Source organism: Rattus norvegicus, chromosome 17, assembly GCF_021556685.1.
Source record: "Rattus norvegicus strain SHRSP/BbbUtx chromosome 17, alternate assembly SHRSP_T2T, whole genome shotgun sequence".
Classification (NCBI taxonomy): domain Eukaryota; kingdom Metazoa; phylum Chordata; class Mammalia; order Rodentia; family Muridae; genus Rattus; species Rattus norvegicus.
The window spans coordinates 1,570,111-1,588,839 of record NC_141550.1 but is presented as its reverse complement, the minus strand read 5'-3'; the positions used below and the strand labels follow the sequence as shown (position 1 = coordinate 1,588,839).

Below are 18,729 nucleotides of genomic sequence, written 5' to 3'. Positions count from 1 at the left end.
GAGACTGCCTGGGCTGCACCCTGGGCTGCACAAGTAAGACTGAATAACAAACAAAAATCCCACTAAACCTAAAGGGAAACAATGTTTCAACAGGAAAAGAAGACTGGACTAAGTTACAAGTTGTCCTGATTTCTAGGCAGGGGCTCACCTCCACGTAAGTCCTCTGCCATGCCTCCAGGATGGCGGCTGCCCTATCCTCATTCCAGTTGATGTGAGAGACATAGTCGTAGCCCCTGAAGTGTTCATACATTTGCTTGGGAGTCATTAACTGGAACATGGTTTGCAGGGCATGAGCGCTGTGTCAATGTGAATGGAGAGAAGGCAGGTTAGCACTGCAAGCGGTGTGTGCTACGTGAAGTCCCAAGCAAATATCCCCAAGTCTCCCTCAGATTTCTTCCCTCCTTTGTGCACACATGTTTCCATTCTAACAAGACCAGGATGGTTATTGTATTTAATAGATTGATGTACCATATTAAAGGTGTAACCTTACAAACCTTTTACAGATAGACCCCAAAATTAAATTAATAAGCAATTTCCTTTCTCAGTTCCTATTCCATGAAACAGGAAGGAGAGGGGAGTAGATAGCTTGACCAGATACACTGGGTTCAGCCACACACTCTTTCTGTGCAGAAATCCCAGAGACAGTGTCCCAAGGGAGAAACCTCAGACGAAACACCTGACACTTGACTGACTGGAGTCTTGGCTGCATAGAGGCTAACTCTTGCCTTGCCTGCAGCTCCTGGTCTTTGACTCTTAACAGTGCCTGACACTGATCAGCTTCTACCCCTCAACTCAGACACTAATGCTGGATTTTCTTGTCCCATTAGTCTATGTAAGGGCAGACCTTCCAAAACCTTGAAATCAACAGCTACAACTCATGAAAACTACAAATACATTCTAGAAAAACTTGCACACGAGATCTCTCTGCAAGCTTGTCTGGCGTGCTAATGTTCCCCAAGGCTCAATGAACTTGGACAGCCAGCTAAGATTTACATAAGTCCAAATGCCGGTGTACAAGAAGAAAAGAGGCACAAGGATAGTGTGGGGGGTACTGTGCTGAATTACCTGACAAGCTTTCCAGTGGCGTTCTTGACGGTGCCACCCACAATCAACTCCTCCTGCCAATGCATATACTTCCTGGATAAACCTTGACATCCACCGTTCAAAACAAGGGCCACATCAAGAGGCTGTAATGAAAAGACAGTCACATAATTACTGGAATTAGTAGGCAGGTCACATGCCTCGTTAAGATCCAGTGCGTTAAGGGCTTGTTTGTTTCAGAGAAAACATTAATAACAAGGCTAATGAGGGTTATGCTAAATCTTACAGCAAAACTGAGCTCTGTGAACAACCTGAGTTCCATACACCAAATTAGAAAGGAAAAAAGTCACAGAAAATGAAATCTTCAAGATGAAAATCAGAGAGAGAACTGTAAGTGAGAACAGAAAAGTCTCCCCCTCCCTCGCCCCAGCCCTCCTCTGGAAACTCACTTTGGTTGAATTTTTGTTGGGGGCTGTGGCAGGGCAATCTGGGTCGGCTGGATTGAGGCAAGGCCGGTCCATGTACCCATGGCCAACTTCGGCTTTATTCAGCATTTCCTCCCAACTGTCCACTTGGTAGTTTATTTTCTTTAACTCTTCTAGGAATTCCAAGGGGTCAAAGTTTGTCCACCGTAAAGGAGGCTTACCTCTGCGAAAGAAATTAAGAGGTGAGGCTATGAAAAAACGTGGCTCAGACAGGCAGGGGGGCGCATGGCTGCATTTGTGCAACACAGGCCTATTAACACAAAACTCTGGGACTGGAGGATAAAGGAGAAAATGTAAAAGTTCTTTCCCAGTCAAGCCATCAGCAAACTTGAGTCAGGAAAAGAATCCATGACTGAAGATGGCAAGCACAGCTTGCAAATTAACAAGTTGAAAAAAAAAAAAAACCCAAAAACCCAGACAATCTTAATCCCCTAATATTGTATTTAATATCTTTGAAAAATTAGCCAGTGGAGGGAGGGGGGTTCTTCTGAACAGAACAGCAAGACCCAAAACTAAAAACCCAAAGAATGAATTACAATATTACATTAGCACCTGCCAGCTTAAAAACTGCTTTCTAAATGTGACCAATCCAAGTATTTGATCTGTTACCTTTAACAATCATTCTTACCAGCCCCCTCTAACAAGCTGGCAGTGGGGTGGGTAAGCCCCCCACGGACTCTGCCATCACCACCATCACAGCCACCCCACCCCCCACTCCCTCACTTTAGAAATTGTGCTGTTGACAGACCAGAAAGGCTTTTGGCTGCCTGTTATGTGGTTCAAACCGTACTGTAGCTGCTTAACCAGGCTGAAGTCATTATTCAGAGTCTCCCAACCAGAAAACACAAAACCCCTTATTTCCCATCTAAAACTGTACACTGAAGGTCAGGGGATGGCCACTGCAAATTGCTTTTGCAGATATGTGCGGCCCAGGATGGAAACAATAACCCAAGCACTAACTCTTGCATAATTAGCTGAAGAAAGTCTACACTGAGTAACCATCATTCTTTAAGTGGTGTGGTGTATGTAATTCCTAACTGCTGAGCTACCAAGCTTCCCTTATCCTTTTATAGACAGCACAACCCCCCCCCCCCCATCATCATTACCATGTTCCAAAGCAGGGTTAATATTTTTCTCTGCAGGAAGATCTTGAACCTTAGCTGAAGTATATTTCACTGTGACAAGCACCCAGTAATAAATTCTCTTCTTAAATGTCTGAGTTGCTGGTCTGTATAACTACAACCATTTTATAAAGAGTTTTTTAAAAAGTTGTACAGACTGTGCGATGATTTGCATTTTATTTGCATATAAATAGGTTGGTAAAAGTGAATGAAATCTAATGATGCCTACAGAACTGTTTCTGAAAAGAGGGGGGAAAAACATTCTGCTGAAATCCTCTCCCCACCCCCACCATTCACTCAAAAAAAAAAAAAAATGCACACGGAATTTCAATGTTTTTATTTCTTGTCCAAAACCAAAACAGAATAAACAAGGATAAGCCACACCGGAAACTGTCACGGAGCCCCGCAGTCGGACACTGAGGGTGCACTTACAGGAGGTACGCTGTCCCGGACTGTAGCTTTGCCCCTTCCCAGAAGCAGTCCAAAGGTGTAATGATTAAGCAAGGGTAAAGGTATTCTATTATCTGTTGAAGCAAAAACAAAACAAAACAAAACAAAACAAAACAAAAAAAACAACAGGAGTGCTTTAGGCTGACAATCGTGGCTCAGGTGATTTCCAAAAATTTTGAAAGTCTCCCCCTCTTTGCAAACAAAATAAGAACGTACCTGATCCATGTAGCCTGTCTCTGTGATAAGTTCCCCTGATTTGTAGCATAAATGTTCCAACTTCCATTGCCTATTGGGATGGATAGTGGAGAGAGAGAGAGTGAGAGAGAAAAAAAAAAGAAGTAAAACAAAACACTTCTTACTGCAATGAAATGAGCTTAAAACAGGAACAACAGGACTTATCAAAAGGCTGTAATTTCGATCACGTTGAGGCATCTGTCAAAACCAGCAAAGCTTTTGCCAAGCAGAAAGCCCGGCAAGCCCGCTTTAATGAATAGATAACACTGGATCGTAATTAACGTGTGGGGTGTTTATGTAAATGAATGCTACCGAAGTACTTGAAGTCTTGTTTCCTTAAGTGTTCTACCAATAATCTTGTTTACACCATTAATCTGCTTTTCTACACACATTAAACAACCTGCAGCAACCCAGTGGAATTATCACAAATTCAGAATAAGTGGAGCTCCAGTTAGCCAGGCGTGTGTTGGGATACGCTCAGGTGGGAGAGTAGGGCCGGCTTTTCTTTTTTCTTTTTTACTAGCAGATGTTATTTTTGGTCACGTTGGAAACAAACTTTCCTACTCTTAATGTTATACGCAAGCTCTACCAGGTAGGGGAGATTCCCCGTCTGGCAGACATGATATTAAATACATGGACTGTGAATTAGTTTGGTTTTAGTATCTCTCAGAGGGTGTTCTGTAAACCCGTGGCTTTTTTCAATATGTTTAGGAAAAGAAGCTTTACTCAAAAATAAAAGGATATTTGGAAAGAATAAAGATGGGGAAATCAAAGGAATGAAAATAAAAATCTCTCTCTCTCTCTCTCTCTCTCTCTCACACACACACACACACACACACACACACACACACACACACACACACACAGACAGAGTAGACCCAACATAAGTAAGGTTTTCAGCACCATCTGATCATCTGATTCTCGAGTTTGTTTGAGATGGATACCACTGATCATTCACCGGGCATCCAGAAAATGGCATTTGAAACCTGAGTTGATCTTTAACCCTTAACGAAAGCTCCAACTGTACTCATTTTCACTCTTTTTCACCTAAAATATGCAAATGCTCACTATACAAGGTTTCTCTCTGTGTACTTCACATTACAGAACCTTAAATCTTGTCCTGAAGCATATGGGTAACAAGTGCTTCAGAAATAAGTGGGCCTTAGCATATGTGTGTGGAATAACCTTGGGCAAGCCAGGTTCTTCACAGCGTCTCTGACTTCAAACTCTGTCATCTAGACCAGGCAGTTACTCTACACTGCATACTACAGATGGGAGGAGACCAATTCCTGAATATGTCCCATCTTTCCCAAAGCCTTTTTCTATAAACATTGACCTTGTCCCTGGCTCAACAGGGGTCAGGCATATGTAGTGGCTCCTATTTTAAAGTAACAGACAATATAGATGTATTAAGAAAAAAATGTTAATTTTGTTTTAAAACTCTTTTCTTATGAATCTACCTCACTCAAGACATCCCAGAGAATTAATTCCCAGGGAGGTTCAACACTCACCCACCTCCATTTGCTTTGTGACCTGTCAGAGAACCAAATTCTTCCCTTCATCATCCCTCTCATCGCCCTCTCTGCCCTACACATTGTTGACTGAGGCTATCCAAAACGTAACTGCTCCAAAAAAAGGACTACATAAGAGGTAACTCGCCAAGTTAGCAGCATATTTGATTTAGGAAAAAGAAGCCCCCAAGAGAATTATATTCACTTGTAGACCACACTGAGACACTCATTTGAAATACATTATAGGGGCTGGAGAGAAGGCTCAGCAGTTAAGAGGACTTGTCACTCTTGTCACTCTTGCAGGTGACCTGGTTTCGGTTCTCAACCCACATGGCATCTCACCATCTAACTCCAGCTCCAACGGGGTGCCACAGACAGGACGCGCTATACCATGAAACTTCATTTTATGCACAAAAACTGAATACTGAAATATTAATTAAGGCATACTAAGAGATAAGTCAATTCTGTCTTCAGTCTTGAATCTCCCCCCGCCACCAGTGTATTATTACCTACACGGAAATACTCCAAAATAAAATTTTAAATGTTTGAGACACTTCTGGGTCCCAAGCACCTTGGATAACGAACATTCAGTGTACAGTACTTTGCAATTAAACTCTAAAATCAAATTAAGATGGGGAAGTGTTCAGTGGCAGCACTGTGTATTAGCTATAAAAACTTGGGTTCCAAAGCTTAACAGAAAACTGCTGGAACTAACTTTGCTAACTAACTAACTAAACTAAACTAACATTATTTATGGAAACAAGGGACCTACCTGCTATACCTGTGTAGATGACATGGGGCCTTACCTGTTATACATGTAGACGTGCACACGGCTGGCCTGGAGTGCTGAGTCCAGGTGTTGTAGTAGGGCCTCTGTGGTCAGGACATTAGCGCCTTCTTCTTTTGGAGTCTGAATCATGAGTTGAGGATTAAACATAGCCTCTTCTCCTATCTTCTGGCGGGTATAATTTAATTCTCGACTCACTCGTCCACCAACTGACAAACACGGATAGGTACTGATCAGAACAGAACTCACCTCAAATCTGCATTGTTTCACTTAAAACAAACCAGCAATGGAATCTGAGTTGGCAGCAATGCTGGCTTTGCAAATGGTAAGCGTAAAGATAATTTGTAAGCTCAGGAGCTGTCTAGCTTGCCACACCCAGATCTACTGGATAGTCTGACTGACAGACACCATGGGTCTAAGGGGGAAGGGAGTGTTAAAACACTTTTCCCCTGCAGACTAGACCGAAATACCATGTCAGTCTCTTTTGCTTGCATAAACAATGTGGGCTGCAGCACCTTTCATGATGGCTTCAATTTATGCTCTTCTCTGAAATAGTCTAGCAAAGGTAACATGGAAAAGTTACTCCTCTTTGTAAAAAGCCACAGGAAGATGGTCATTGTGTTCAGAACAAAGCCCATGGGCAGATGAAGACTGGGATTGGAGTCAGAAGGGCCAGGGGAACTCCATGGCTCTCTCACTCGGCCCCTGGAACCTGGTTCCATCAGAATCACCTGGGTAGCATCCAGAAAACACAGGTGTCGGGTTCTGAGTCACTTGGAATGCAACCTGTGTCTGCAAGCTCTTAGGTGACGTTGGACCAACTACAGAGGCCAAGGAGGCGTGCACTACCTACGGAGACCAGCCTGGATCTCCTACAAGTTGGCTAAAAGCTAGGCATGCTGGTAACCAGCTCCAGTGGACCCTGTTTTAAAACTACTTTTACTCTGGATCTCCTTTCTGTGTATTTATGTACACTAAGTTTTGGGAGCAAACCACACTCAGAATGCCACCCCTGTACTGGGAGGCTTCCTGGGAAGACAGCTGACAGAGGATCTGCCTTCCATGAACACACACACATACACACATATACACTCACACACACACTCATACATACACACACACTCATACATACACACACACACTCATACACACATTCACAGACACTCACACACACCCATACACATTCACACACTCATACACACTCATACACACATTCACACACACTCATACACACACATACACACACTCATACACACTCATTCACACACATACACACACATACACACTCACACACACCCATACACACACTCACCACAGACACACACTCACACACTCACACATTCACACACACTCATACACACACATACACACACTCACATACATACACACACTCACACACACTCACCACAGACACACACACTCACAGACACATACATTCATTCACACACTCATACACACGCATACACACACATACACTCTCATACTCACACTCTCATACATACATACACACACACACTCATACACACGCATACATACACTCTCATACACACGCATACACACACACACACACACGCCAAGACTCAGGAAACTGTCTGAATAGTTCCCAAAGTCACTGATAAGCTCTGTTTCTGAGAAGCAGTCCTCAGGCTGCAACTTGGAAAGAACTCGGTGATTGTCACTTTCCCACGAGGAGGAATCCTTTTTCTTCAAGTTTAGTATTCAAGGACATAAACATTTGGTTTGGGAAAGTAAGTAAGTACTGAGAACAGAGGGGTGTTTGGTTCTCTTGGCATATTTTATAAACAAGGGGGCAGGCTAAAAAGCAAACAATGCCCTCATTAGGAAAACTAGTGCAGAATCTCGAGCTGGCAGGACCCTATGCGTAGGCCCACAGAGCCGCCAAGGCCACCATGGAGCTCTGAGGTGAGGCTAAAGTATTGTATGGCTGTGGGAGGTGGGCAGCAAAGGGTTCATAAAAAGTATTCCAAGTGTGCATGCAGGCAGCTTGACGAATGCTAAAGAGAATGGGTGAGGGCTTCACCAATGTCAAGTTATGGAAAAGCAGGACTGGGGGTGCAGCTCAGTACTCGCCTGGCAAAGTCCTAAGTTCCAGCCTCAACACCAGGGAAACTCTGGGAAACAATCTGGAACGGAGGATGCACCCCTCAACTACCCAGACAGCCTCTTGTTTCCTGAGGCCAAAGTCAGAATGGACTTCCAGCCAACTAGCCAGCTGAATTTGACTTCTGCGGGTGTGGAAGCAGCCGGAAGCTAAATAGTCAATGTTTAGTTCTGGTCACTTCTGAAGAACTACAGTGCCATACGTGAGGGACCGCAACCCAACATCTGCTCAACTCTTTCTAATTTCTCCATCACCTCAAGCCCCGAACCTGGAACTCCCCTCCGGCTCCTTTGACTTTTTTGTGACCAGATCCTGTTCAGCATACAGTGCTTTATGCTGCTTTTAAAATTAAAACTGGGGTGTGAGTGTGTGTGTGTGTGTGTGTGTGTGTGTGTGTGTACACTTCAAACCAAGTGCCATAACAACAACAACGACGAATAACTTAAAATAAACTCAAGCAATGGAGTCAGTCCTTCCCCAATGCATAGCTGCTTTTACAGCAAGGATCTATCCACGCAAATCAAGGCAGTTTGATCAAGTTCTACCCTTGACCCCAGGGACTGTAGCAGTGAAGTTTATTACTATTTATAGCACCCAATATGAGTGCTCACAAAAAAAAAAAAAAAAAAACAGTGCAAGGCACATACCACACTACTAAGGACATCACTGTACTCTTTCAAACTGAATTCTCATCACAGGGGGCTTCAGAAAGGATAGTCTCAAAATAGGAAACATGTAAGTCATGGGTCCTATTACCAGCCTAAGGTGTATGCTAAAACCGGTGTATTTTAAGCAACTCGACATCCATGCTCTCTTTATGGGTTCGTGTTTTTGTTCTCTTGGCTCTAGTGGCAAATATTTGCAAGTGTCTTCTTTTAAAGATTTATTATTCCTAATCGTGCGTGCGTGCGTGCGTGCATGCGTGTGCGTGCTTGTGTACTATGCACATGATGGCGGGCAGAGGCTAGAGGGGACTGCCCTGGAGCTGGAGTTACAGGTGGTTGTAAGCTACCTTATGTGGGAGCAGAGTATTGAGTTTAGCTCCTCTGCACCCTATGTTAGTGCAGGGCATGTGAGTTCACTCTGTTCTCTTAACTGATGGGCCCTCTCTCAGTTAATGAACCTTATCGATGTGACAATCAGTACCAGCCTTGTGAGACCACAACTACTAGTGATAAGGTGGAACAACTCTTGCAAGAACGTATGTTCTATCTGATCACCGATGATGCCTCTCCCTCTAAGGTGGCTATGTTTTTTTTAGTCCTAACATTTCACTTTGTGCTCATTTCACGACAACCACAGTTGTTTAAACGACTTAACTCACCCAGGCAGCATCTACCTCTGGGTGCGTATGGCGTATGGCGTATGGCGTATGGCATGTGGTAATAAGTGTTATGAAGTAGAACTGCTTGGTGGACAGGACCAGGCGTTCCTCTCTATTGTTCCGCTCTAAGAGGGCTGCAGGGCCAGTGACGTGAAAAGGCAATGATAAGAAAACCAAGTGTCGTGAGGGGAAGGTGGTGAAGGGCAAAGAAATTCGGTATTTAGTGACTCTGTAGAGCTGGGGGCTCTGATGCAGGAGGCAGTAACTTGCAGAGAGCTATGTAAATCACTGTTAGGTTAGAGACTAGGATTGTGGCTGTTCCTCCACCAGCTCAGGGCCAGTTGTATATCACACAGGTGCTGAGCACCATAGCAGTAAACCTATTTCCAGCACTGCCCTTGGAAGAGGGAGATTTGGGAAGGCCATAAAGAAGGTATGAGAGGCAGTACTGATTGAATCCACCTACCCTGCCAGCCTTCTCACACAGAGTGAGTGTGGGTACCTCAGAGGTGGCAGGAATTCCATACCCCACAGTATACTAAACTCATGGTTTAAGCTTTGAGAATGTAGATAAATAAGTTCCACCTCACTTAAAAGGCAGTAATGTTACATTCAATGTTTTATTGTCAGTAGAGAGGCTGCACTCTTTATGGGACCCCATGGACCATGGCTCCACTTTCCTTCTAGTCCCCTGGGTGGTCTTGAGCATTCTTTCTTTTAAATTCTACATCTCGTTCACCGCAAATTTAAAGCTGATGCCAGTACTTTGAAGAGGTGGCACCAGCATTGTCTCTGCAAAGTATTTCTCAGTCAGGTTCCATCTATCCTTGTCACCCCAAACCACCCAGCTTGGTTTTCCGAAGGGAAGCATATGGTGGAGCATTCAATCAAGCCACACCCTCTGGATGGGCACTCCTCCAGTCTACAGTAGATGTGAGATGCTTCCCCATGATGTCCCCTGCTGAACAGCCCAAATAGAAGTTGTCCCCGAGCATTCACAGTCAAAGCTTTCAGGGAGAACTTCTTGTGAGCTATAGAAAGACGGTCTGAAGGTTCAAATCAAGGTGCTGCGTTTTCCTCCAAGAATTCCACGTCTTTAAGAGAGACCCATCTCCTATCCACTTATCTTCATGACTGAATGACAGGGGCAAACCAGGAGCATGGCACACACTCAGTGTGTTGCACAAATCAATGAATGAGTGGCCTCAGTACAGAGCCCTGGGAACAGGCAGTCATCTGTACAAGATATTAATTCCCCACAAAGCCCCAAAAAGTCAGTCAGTCAAAACAAATGACCCTTTCAGCCTGAAAGTACCCACTCAGAGTCCAATTAGGAAAGGGGGGGAGGTCTGTGCACACGAGGGCACATTCACATTCGATTAATCCTGTGAATTATCTAGCAGTCTCAAACAGATTTTTCTTTCCCTTCTCTGGTTGCTTCAGGTCCTTCTTTCAGTGATGTGACTGGTTACCGAGAGGGCCAAAAGATGCACACTGCTAAAATGAAGAACTGCAGAACTACTGGCACTGGTTCATGTCTAAATTGGGAGAAGGAAAAAAAAAATCAGTAGTAATGTTGGTAGTAAGCCGGCTGAAAAGTCAGGGTGAGGTCTAGTCACTCTCCCCCATCTACCTCTCTTACGGGGGAGGCAGTGCCGCTTAAAGGCTGGGGACCTTTTATTTCCTTCTCATCTTGAGCATATGAAAAAAATGCTAGAATCAGACACTGGTCCCTCCTGAAAGGACAACCTCACAAAACCACACTGAAAGCAAAAGGCATCCACTCACTCACTCACCCGCCCACCCACCCACCCACAGCTTGGAGAGCTGAAGGCAGGTAGTGAATGTTCAGGCACCCACCAGAGCACTGGGCAGGCATCCATGCCCTGCCCCACCCCCACGACACAGACCAGCAGCTTGCAGTGCCATCTGTTACCAGCCTCACCAGGGCTGCTTCCTCTGAATGGCTCTCCCTGAGACCAACCCACTCGCCCTGTCGGATGCAATCAGGTCAGCCCAGCACTCTGCAACCAGGCCGGCTGCCTGCAGCAGCTCCCAAGACAACCCTATGTCTGTTGGTGGCCCCCCTTCTTCATGGGTGTATGCGTTCTCACCCAAACCGAACTACAGTGTTTTCCTGACTTCCTAAAGGGCCTGGCCAGATACATCCTGTTTTCCTCACTGTGTGCTTGCCAGCCTCTGAAGAGCCCCCAAGCTTAGACAAACACCTGAACGCACTACAAATCAAGTCCGATCATTCTGTAGAAAAGCAAGCACTAAGGAAGGAGGTCCAACTCCTCCAGGCAGTCAAACCAGAAACCAACACAAGTAATTACATTAAGGTCTGAGTTCTTAATTTTGAAAAAATAAAAAGGGTTGCCTGGCATGGGTAGTGCATGCCTTTAACCCTGGTACTTGGAAGGCAGAGGCAGGCAAATCTCTGTGAGTATAAGGCTGGGCTGGTCTACAAAGCAAGTTCCAGGTCAGTCAGGGAACATAGTAAGACACTTGCCTCAGAAAATAAAGAGAACAACAACAACGACGACGACGATGAAAAAAAATTAAGTAATAAAATGGGGCTGAAATGTTTGTAGTGTATCTACCTAACACACATACAGCTGAGCCTGGTGGCTCCTGTGAGTAGGAAGCTCAAAGACGCCCTCAGCTGCATGAGACTCTGTCTCAATGAAATACAAACAGAAAGCAACATAACCCAAGTATTTGCTGGCTGGCCATGGCTGTGGTATGACACCAACCCCAAGTCCCTTGTTAGTGATGCTGACATCATGTGTGTCAGCCAGTTCTCTGAAAGCCCATATCTAGCCACTTTTCCTTGAGCAGGCAGGCATGCAGGAGAGAGAGTGCAGTCCCCACCTTTGCAGACAGGCTCTCTGGCCTCTGGGAATCCCCACACTGGCCTTCGCTGTGCATCCCTGTGCATCCGTGCAGGGACACATGCAGCACTGGGGGCCACTTTCATGATTTTGTTGCCATCAGGATTAGCTGGATTAGGGGCCAGTACATAAGGACCCCCTGGTGCCAGGAGGAAGTTTCATCACCGGGTCAGCGTGGTGTGTGAACTATATTCTGTCAACACTACTAGTGCTTTCAGCCACCAACCAAAAAAGTGGGGGAGGGAAGAACAGAGGAAAAATGCTTTGAGTGGGGAATGTACAAACACCCCACAGCATTCCCCAACCAATTTCAAAATGTGAGCCACTCAAGTCTGTCCTTTCAAACAAGGACTTTAGTTACTTATTTTCTACTTTATCTGTGAAGACTTTTGTGGGTCTGACAGTGATTACAGATAGAAAAGGAAATGCTATACTGTCCACAGAAGGGTAAAAAATACACACACACACACACACACACACACACACACACACACACACACACACCCCTTTCTCTCTAACCAGACAAAACAGTTTTGTCAGAGACCCGTCAATAAAAACTTGTCCTTTGGTCAAAGCTCAAAAGTCCAAGACAATCCTCCTTTTCCTATAGATGAAAACAGTACCCCAACCAGCAGGGAATTCTCCCCACATTTAACATGAAGGAAAATAAGATGGGTAAGAAGGCAGAGCAGGGCTTGAGGGAAACAACCACAAAACCACAACTTTCAACTCCTTTTATAGCTGAGCTCAGCACTAGGAAACCCTCAGGGCTTTCTCCCCACCTATACCCGTCATACCCACTCATGAAGACCTGCTTGAGGTAAATATCACTGGTAGGGAAAGTAATGGGATTTCTGCTAGGGTGTGCAAGCATGTGCGTGCGTGTGCAACGCTACAGGACAGTCCCCCTTGCACAGAACTGAGCTGTCCCATCAAAGCACTATCTGTTATATTTCTGTCTTTCTCTTCTGTTTGGCGTATTCACCAAGGACAGAAAAGGAGGTAAGCTTTGGCGGCCTTGACCTGCAGCTGGGACACAATACTTTCGCACAGCCCTGCCGACCCCTGACATAAATTTTACTCCGCAGCTGGCACTTACACACTCGACATTACCATATGTATGGCTGCGCCGTGCTAATTATGCTAATCACCTGTCTAACTCGCTGCTGCGAAAAATGGTTGTATTTAGCAGTCCAGTGCCTACCAATGCAGCTTACTGTGTGGCTGAAATGTACATTCAGACGGCCCTGAATGGCAAGATTTTTCCACGTTGCTGGCTACATTCAGGCCTCAGAAAAATTTATTCAAGTCAACTGGTTTCGGCCCGCAACAAAAAAGTTACGAGAAAAAAGTGAGTGTGTTCTTGCCCTAACATTCTGGATCTGCTTGCAAGCAAAATGATAAATCAATTGGTATGGGGAACAAAAAAGGAGAGAGGTTTCTTTGGGGAGCCCATGTGAAACTGTAGCCTATTTTAAAAAAAAAAAAAAAGAAGAAGAAGAAAAAAGAAGGAAAAAAAAGGGTCATCCTATCCCCCAAATCTCTAGAAAGAGCAACTAACAGATATTTACTCCTAATCCAGAGCCTCTCGAATTGCAAGTGTGGGTTGCAATTGACCAAGGTATTAGACATGCTTTTCCCTGGACCACATATATATATAGGTTAAAAATGATGAAGCATATTTGACACCTTTTAAACTTAATATTGTTTCAAGAACACACCGAGAAGCAGGTTAGAAGAAATAATCTCGTAGGCAGCACAAGAAAAAATTATCTTGGTATTTTCTTCCTTAGAATATTTAAATGGAGGCAAGCATGATGTTTAACTCTATCCTGTGATGGTTTCTTGTTTCCCACTAAAGGAGAAAAGAAACTGAGGAGTGTGGGAGGTGGGGGTGGGGAAGACTGGCAGACTGGGGGGTAGGGGGAGTGGTGGGGGAGGGAAAGGCAGGGAGTCAAGAAGCCCCTATTTTCTGTAATCTCAAATTTCCTGTTTTTACTATTACCATTTCTTAAAGGGGCGCTTCCGAGCATGCTACGGATGGATTTCCTAAACCAGGAAAATATTAGAGCAGTTATTTTAACAATCGCCAAAATCCGATTTCCTCCTAACTCACAAAACATGTTTCTTTTTTTTTTTTTTTTAACCCCCCCTTAACTGTGAGTCTGGTTCTTCAGAAGACAGCTGAATACAAATTCTGTGGTCTCTCTAGACCTTCCAATCTTTAACTGTCTGCAGCAGTGTAAAAACACACCTCAGTGGACAGTAGCTGGAGGTGCCCAGTTACCTCCCCCTCTTGGCCTTTTGCAGTATCCTGACTTCCCTCTAGAAAGCACAGCAGAATGGTAAGCCATGCATCTGACAAGGTATCTTGAGCCACCTCCCACTGCTACATCACAACAGCCTTGTGATAAATCTTGAGCTTAAACCAAGATGAGCCAACCCAGCAGGCTTTCTCTGACACTGTAGGAGGTCCAGAGAACTGGCCTCTCTTGGCCTAGCTTCCCCTTACCTTTCAATTTAAGCAGATGGGTAGAATGATATCCACAGTAACTTAAGGATACTTCTTGGAGGATGCAGCTTTCTTCCTACTCATTCCCAACCCCCATACTCAACTTTTATTTTTCAGGGGAGAACACTGGCAGGACTAGAACTCACAGCTTTGGGAATGCTAGCAAGTGCTATATACTACTGAGCCACATCTCCTACCTCCTGTGCAAGAGGCAAGTTGCTTCTTTATGGCATCTGAACACAGGTGGCTGTCAGTTGCCTTTCAAGGTGTTCCTTTATCTGGGTTTTAGACTTCAAAATCTTGATGGTGCAGCCCCTAACTCAAACTGAATCACTGTGCTCGGTGGTCAGAGAGCCAAGGGCCTGCTCTGCTCCTCTGGGTCTCCTGCTTTTCTTAAGTAGGAGATGGACCACCCTGCCTCGTGGCACAGAGCAGTGTTTACATTGCAATGCTTGACTATGTAATACATCTGGCATTTTTTGGGCAGGATCCCTGAGCTAGTAGCCAGAAGCCCTTAAGCACACTGACTGTAAGCCCATTTCCAGTTTCTTTTGCTTTCTTCTGTCCATGTCTCGTCAAGAGCTGGAAACCATCTCAGCTGCTAAATGGAGTACATTCACAGCTGCTGCTTTTCACGAAGTTGGCCATAAAGCATATAGTGTGATGTGCATGGGGACCTGCTTCTTCACCAGCCTCACTTCTACATGGGGACCCACAGGTATGTGAGTCCTCCATGTGGGACCCACCTCCACACTGGGGACTATTCAAGCCAATTCACACCTGGACTTCAGGATTACAAGTAAGGTCCTGCCTCCTCACATTAAATCCCTCCAACAAAGTCAGTCTTTCATTAGCAGGTACCTGACTGTCAACCAAGAAATGGTTTCCCTAACACAAGGCAACTGTTTTGCCAACTATGCTCTAAACTCCAATTAAATCCCAACACTTTCCCTCCCAGGGGAAAGGGATGGTATGCAACTTTCTGGACAATAGGCTCCTGCACACCTGCCAACATTCAGGCAGTCTCTCAATAGCAACATTTTACTGTTTAAGCTAATTTTTTTCCTGCTACATCTTAGATGCTGACATGCAGAAAAGAATTGATACTATGTAACACAAAGGGAATATCAGTCTAAAATAAAAGGATATACAATCTGATTTGAAAGAGAAACCCTTTAAGGGGCCCAAATCCAGAGATTAGCAGGAAACAACAACAACAGAAGGGTTTGTATTTATTTCCAGGGCAATCCTAATTGTTATCTGTGCTTCAAAAAATGTTCCCATTGAGAATATTCCAAGAGTTTCCTCCTCTGTCCATTCTGAACTGCCTTCCCCAGAAGGACCTTTGATCTCTGGGATGTCAACAGAGACCTCATGAGGATGAAACATGTAAGGCTACGGGGTCAGCCAAAATTTGGATAAGAAAATCAGTCCTCTTCTATCTCTCTCTATCCAAGCTCCTGTTCCCACTGGCTCTGGTGGGTGTTCCACTTAGGGAAAGGCTGAAGTGTGGCGTCTGGGTAAGATATCACCGTGTGTCTCACTTAGCAGCTCAGAGATGCTACAGGTCCCAGTTCTCCCTAACATCCTATGCCACAAGAAGGACAAGGGTTAATATATTCACTCATATACTCTGGCCATTTTATACACTCAGGAAGAACATGTTCATAGGTCCTGAAGTTACCTTATAAAAGGTTACTTAGAAGTCTGCAAAACTGTCAGGAATCCTCAAAAGGAAAAGCAATGCTTCTCTGCTGATCAGAACCCAACAAAATGCTCCATGGAGACCAACATAGCCAGAGTACACGATGCCTTTGCGGCCAACGCCACCCCACTGTGCAAAACAACCCATCTACTAATTCCTTCCTAACTGACCAAACAGAAGACCTTTTCAGATTTGATCCACTTGGGAGGAAATGGACTTGAGCAGTTTAGGAGTGAGTGGGTAGAAGCAAGGGGGCTGAGGGTGGGTGACAAGAGATAAGAGGGAAGAGGAAAGAAAGCAACCTGTCAGGAGGCTGTAGCAGTCACTGGAAATAACAGTTCAATATGAGAATACTAGGGATATAGTGATTTTTACAGATAATCTCCTCACTTCCCGTCCCCTCTCCCCATTGTCAAAACAGTGTTGCTAAGAAGTAAAAGACTTTCATGCAAAATGGCTTCCATGAAATCTGGTTTCCTTCAAAATAACTGTAAAATATTACTGTATTAAAAAACCCTGGCGCATCACCTCCTGAGCACAGCACAATCTTCAGGAGCTCACTCTTGGGAACTCACTGTGTGGGAGGCAGCCACAAGAAGCCCCTCTCCGCATGCCCTAGCCTCCCTACAGAACTTGGAACCCCCTCTCTTTACCCTCCAGCTAGAAGTTAAGCAAGGGCGAGTACCTTACCCCCAGAGCATGGGGACCCGGGGGTCATTGGCAGGTCAGCATTGAAGGAGAAATCCAAATGAAATATAAACATGGTATCGTGGAAAGCAGACCAATCTCCCGAGCTCTCCAGCCAGCATTAATCTTAGCATCAGCTGTGGTGCATAACCTAAACACACGAACCAGGCAGCTCATACATCTGGAAGCTGTCATCTCCTGGAAGCTCCAAGCAGCGCTGGATGCATCTGAAACAGTCCATGGTCCAAACTGGCTTGTGACAGGTCAAGAATGGTGGGCGGCCTAGGGATAGGTTCAGAGCCCACCAACTGCCCTGTGTGTGGGATACTTGAGCCACCTGCCCTTTTTTTTTTTTTAATTGATGCTTTTTACTTGTCATTTATTTTTCTCTAAGAACAAAGGGAATACCAACAACTTGCTTGCTCCTCGACTGTGTGTGCATTTGCTCTTGGAATGACCACCTCTTGTTCATCAAACTGTGCAGACACACGCACACACAGCCGTGCCTTTGAAGACCCAATTAGACCCGCAAAGCCCAGGTCTTCTACCCAATCATTCATCATTCAACTCAGTGGTTCTCAACTGGGGCATCTAGCAATGAATGGGGATGTTATCCTTGCTGCTGGCACCTTGTGAGAAGAGTCCAAGGGCTCTGCAGGGCACCCCTAGAGGGTGCATAGCCTCTGACAGTGGAGGATTATCCAGATCCAAATGGCAAGAGTGCCATGGCTCAGCAAATGAAGGTTGACAGCTCTAACTGTGCCAAGTACACAGAAAGCACACAGTACAGACTTGAGCGTGTGACTGCCCATCAAATGAGTATTTTTTTTAAAAAAGTAGATCCTTCCATTTCTCTTTAATAACTCTCATCCTCCTCCCTAATACTGCCTTAAAGCTTTTAACAACCAAACACTAAGGCAATATGGAGTCATTTCAAGGTTGTTGCCCTTTTCAGAGAAGGAGGCCAGGGGCCGCCTAAGCTTTTATCTCGGGGAGATAAATGAAGATCCTGTCACAGGAGTACCTTGACAACAAACTTGTGACAGAGAGCCTGGAGGGATTGGGGGAAGGGAATTAGCAATGAAAAATTTATTAAGGAGGGTAGGACAGGTCTGCCAAAAGGAAGAAATGCCACTGACAAATGGGGAAGGTCCCAGAGAAGCAAATGCAAGTACTTCTGGTATCAGGAAGGGTACCAGAACCACAGACCCAGGACAGCATCTTCCAAGAGCCTGCAGGCCCCAGCCGCTGTCCATGGCACACGCCCCTGTAGCCCATCCAAGTTACCAGACACTCACCCCTTACTTCATTCACCCTATCACTGGAAGGTGAACACGGAAGGCCACCCATAATTTTTTTTTTTGAGCCTTCACCCATTCTCTTCCTTCTGCCTAGAATGTCCCTCACCTCCACCTTCCCAAGCCTGGGGCCACCATGGAAGCCTGCCCCAATTTAACCAACATTCTGGCAATGAACTATTTTACTTACTGATTGGTCTACAGACTGCCACCAATGTTTCTCAGGAGTTTTGGGCAGTGCCTGGTGCAGGGTAGGCACAGAGAACCCACACTGACCCAACACTTCTACTTCAAAATAACCACTCATGTGTTTATGTTTCTGAATCACCGTGTTTGGTTGTGTGTGTGTGTGTGTGTGTGTGTGTGTGTGTGTGTGTGTGTGTGTTTTAGGTGCCCAGCTACACCAGGGGTCTTTTACCAACCTTTTCTGTCCTTTCTCAAGTAAGCTTCCATTGACATCCTAAGAACTCTGGGTGGTACCTCACATATAACGGTCAGTTTCTTGGAAGGCAATCATTATACCAACATCTTAACAGAACAAAAAAAGCTATCACCCAT

The 18,729-nt window shown here is 45.0% G+C and overlaps 1 protein-coding gene across 4 annotated transcripts in view; it reads right to left on the bottom strand.

Moving 5' to 3' along the window:
• Ptch1 (patched 1) overlaps positions 1–18,729 on the bottom strand; it is a 65,027-nt gene that overhangs the window by 33,346 nt on the left and 12,952 nt on the right. For all 4 annotated transcript variants that reach the window (NM_001389256.1, NM_053566.3, XM_087591633.1 and 1 more), the window contains 6 exons: positions 5,649–5,838; positions 3,314–3,383; positions 3,080–3,171; positions 1,491–1,689; positions 1,066–1,187; positions 149–296 (listed from right to left, as the gene is read on the bottom strand). In NM_001389256.1, coding sequence (NP_001376185.1) covers positions 149–296; positions 1,066–1,187; positions 1,491–1,689; positions 3,080–3,171; positions 3,314–3,383; positions 5,649–5,838 — 821 coding nt within the window. The remainder of the gene's footprint in view (positions 1–148; positions 297–1,065; positions 1,188–1,490; positions 1,690–3,079; positions 3,172–3,313; positions 3,384–5,648; positions 5,839–18,729) is intronic.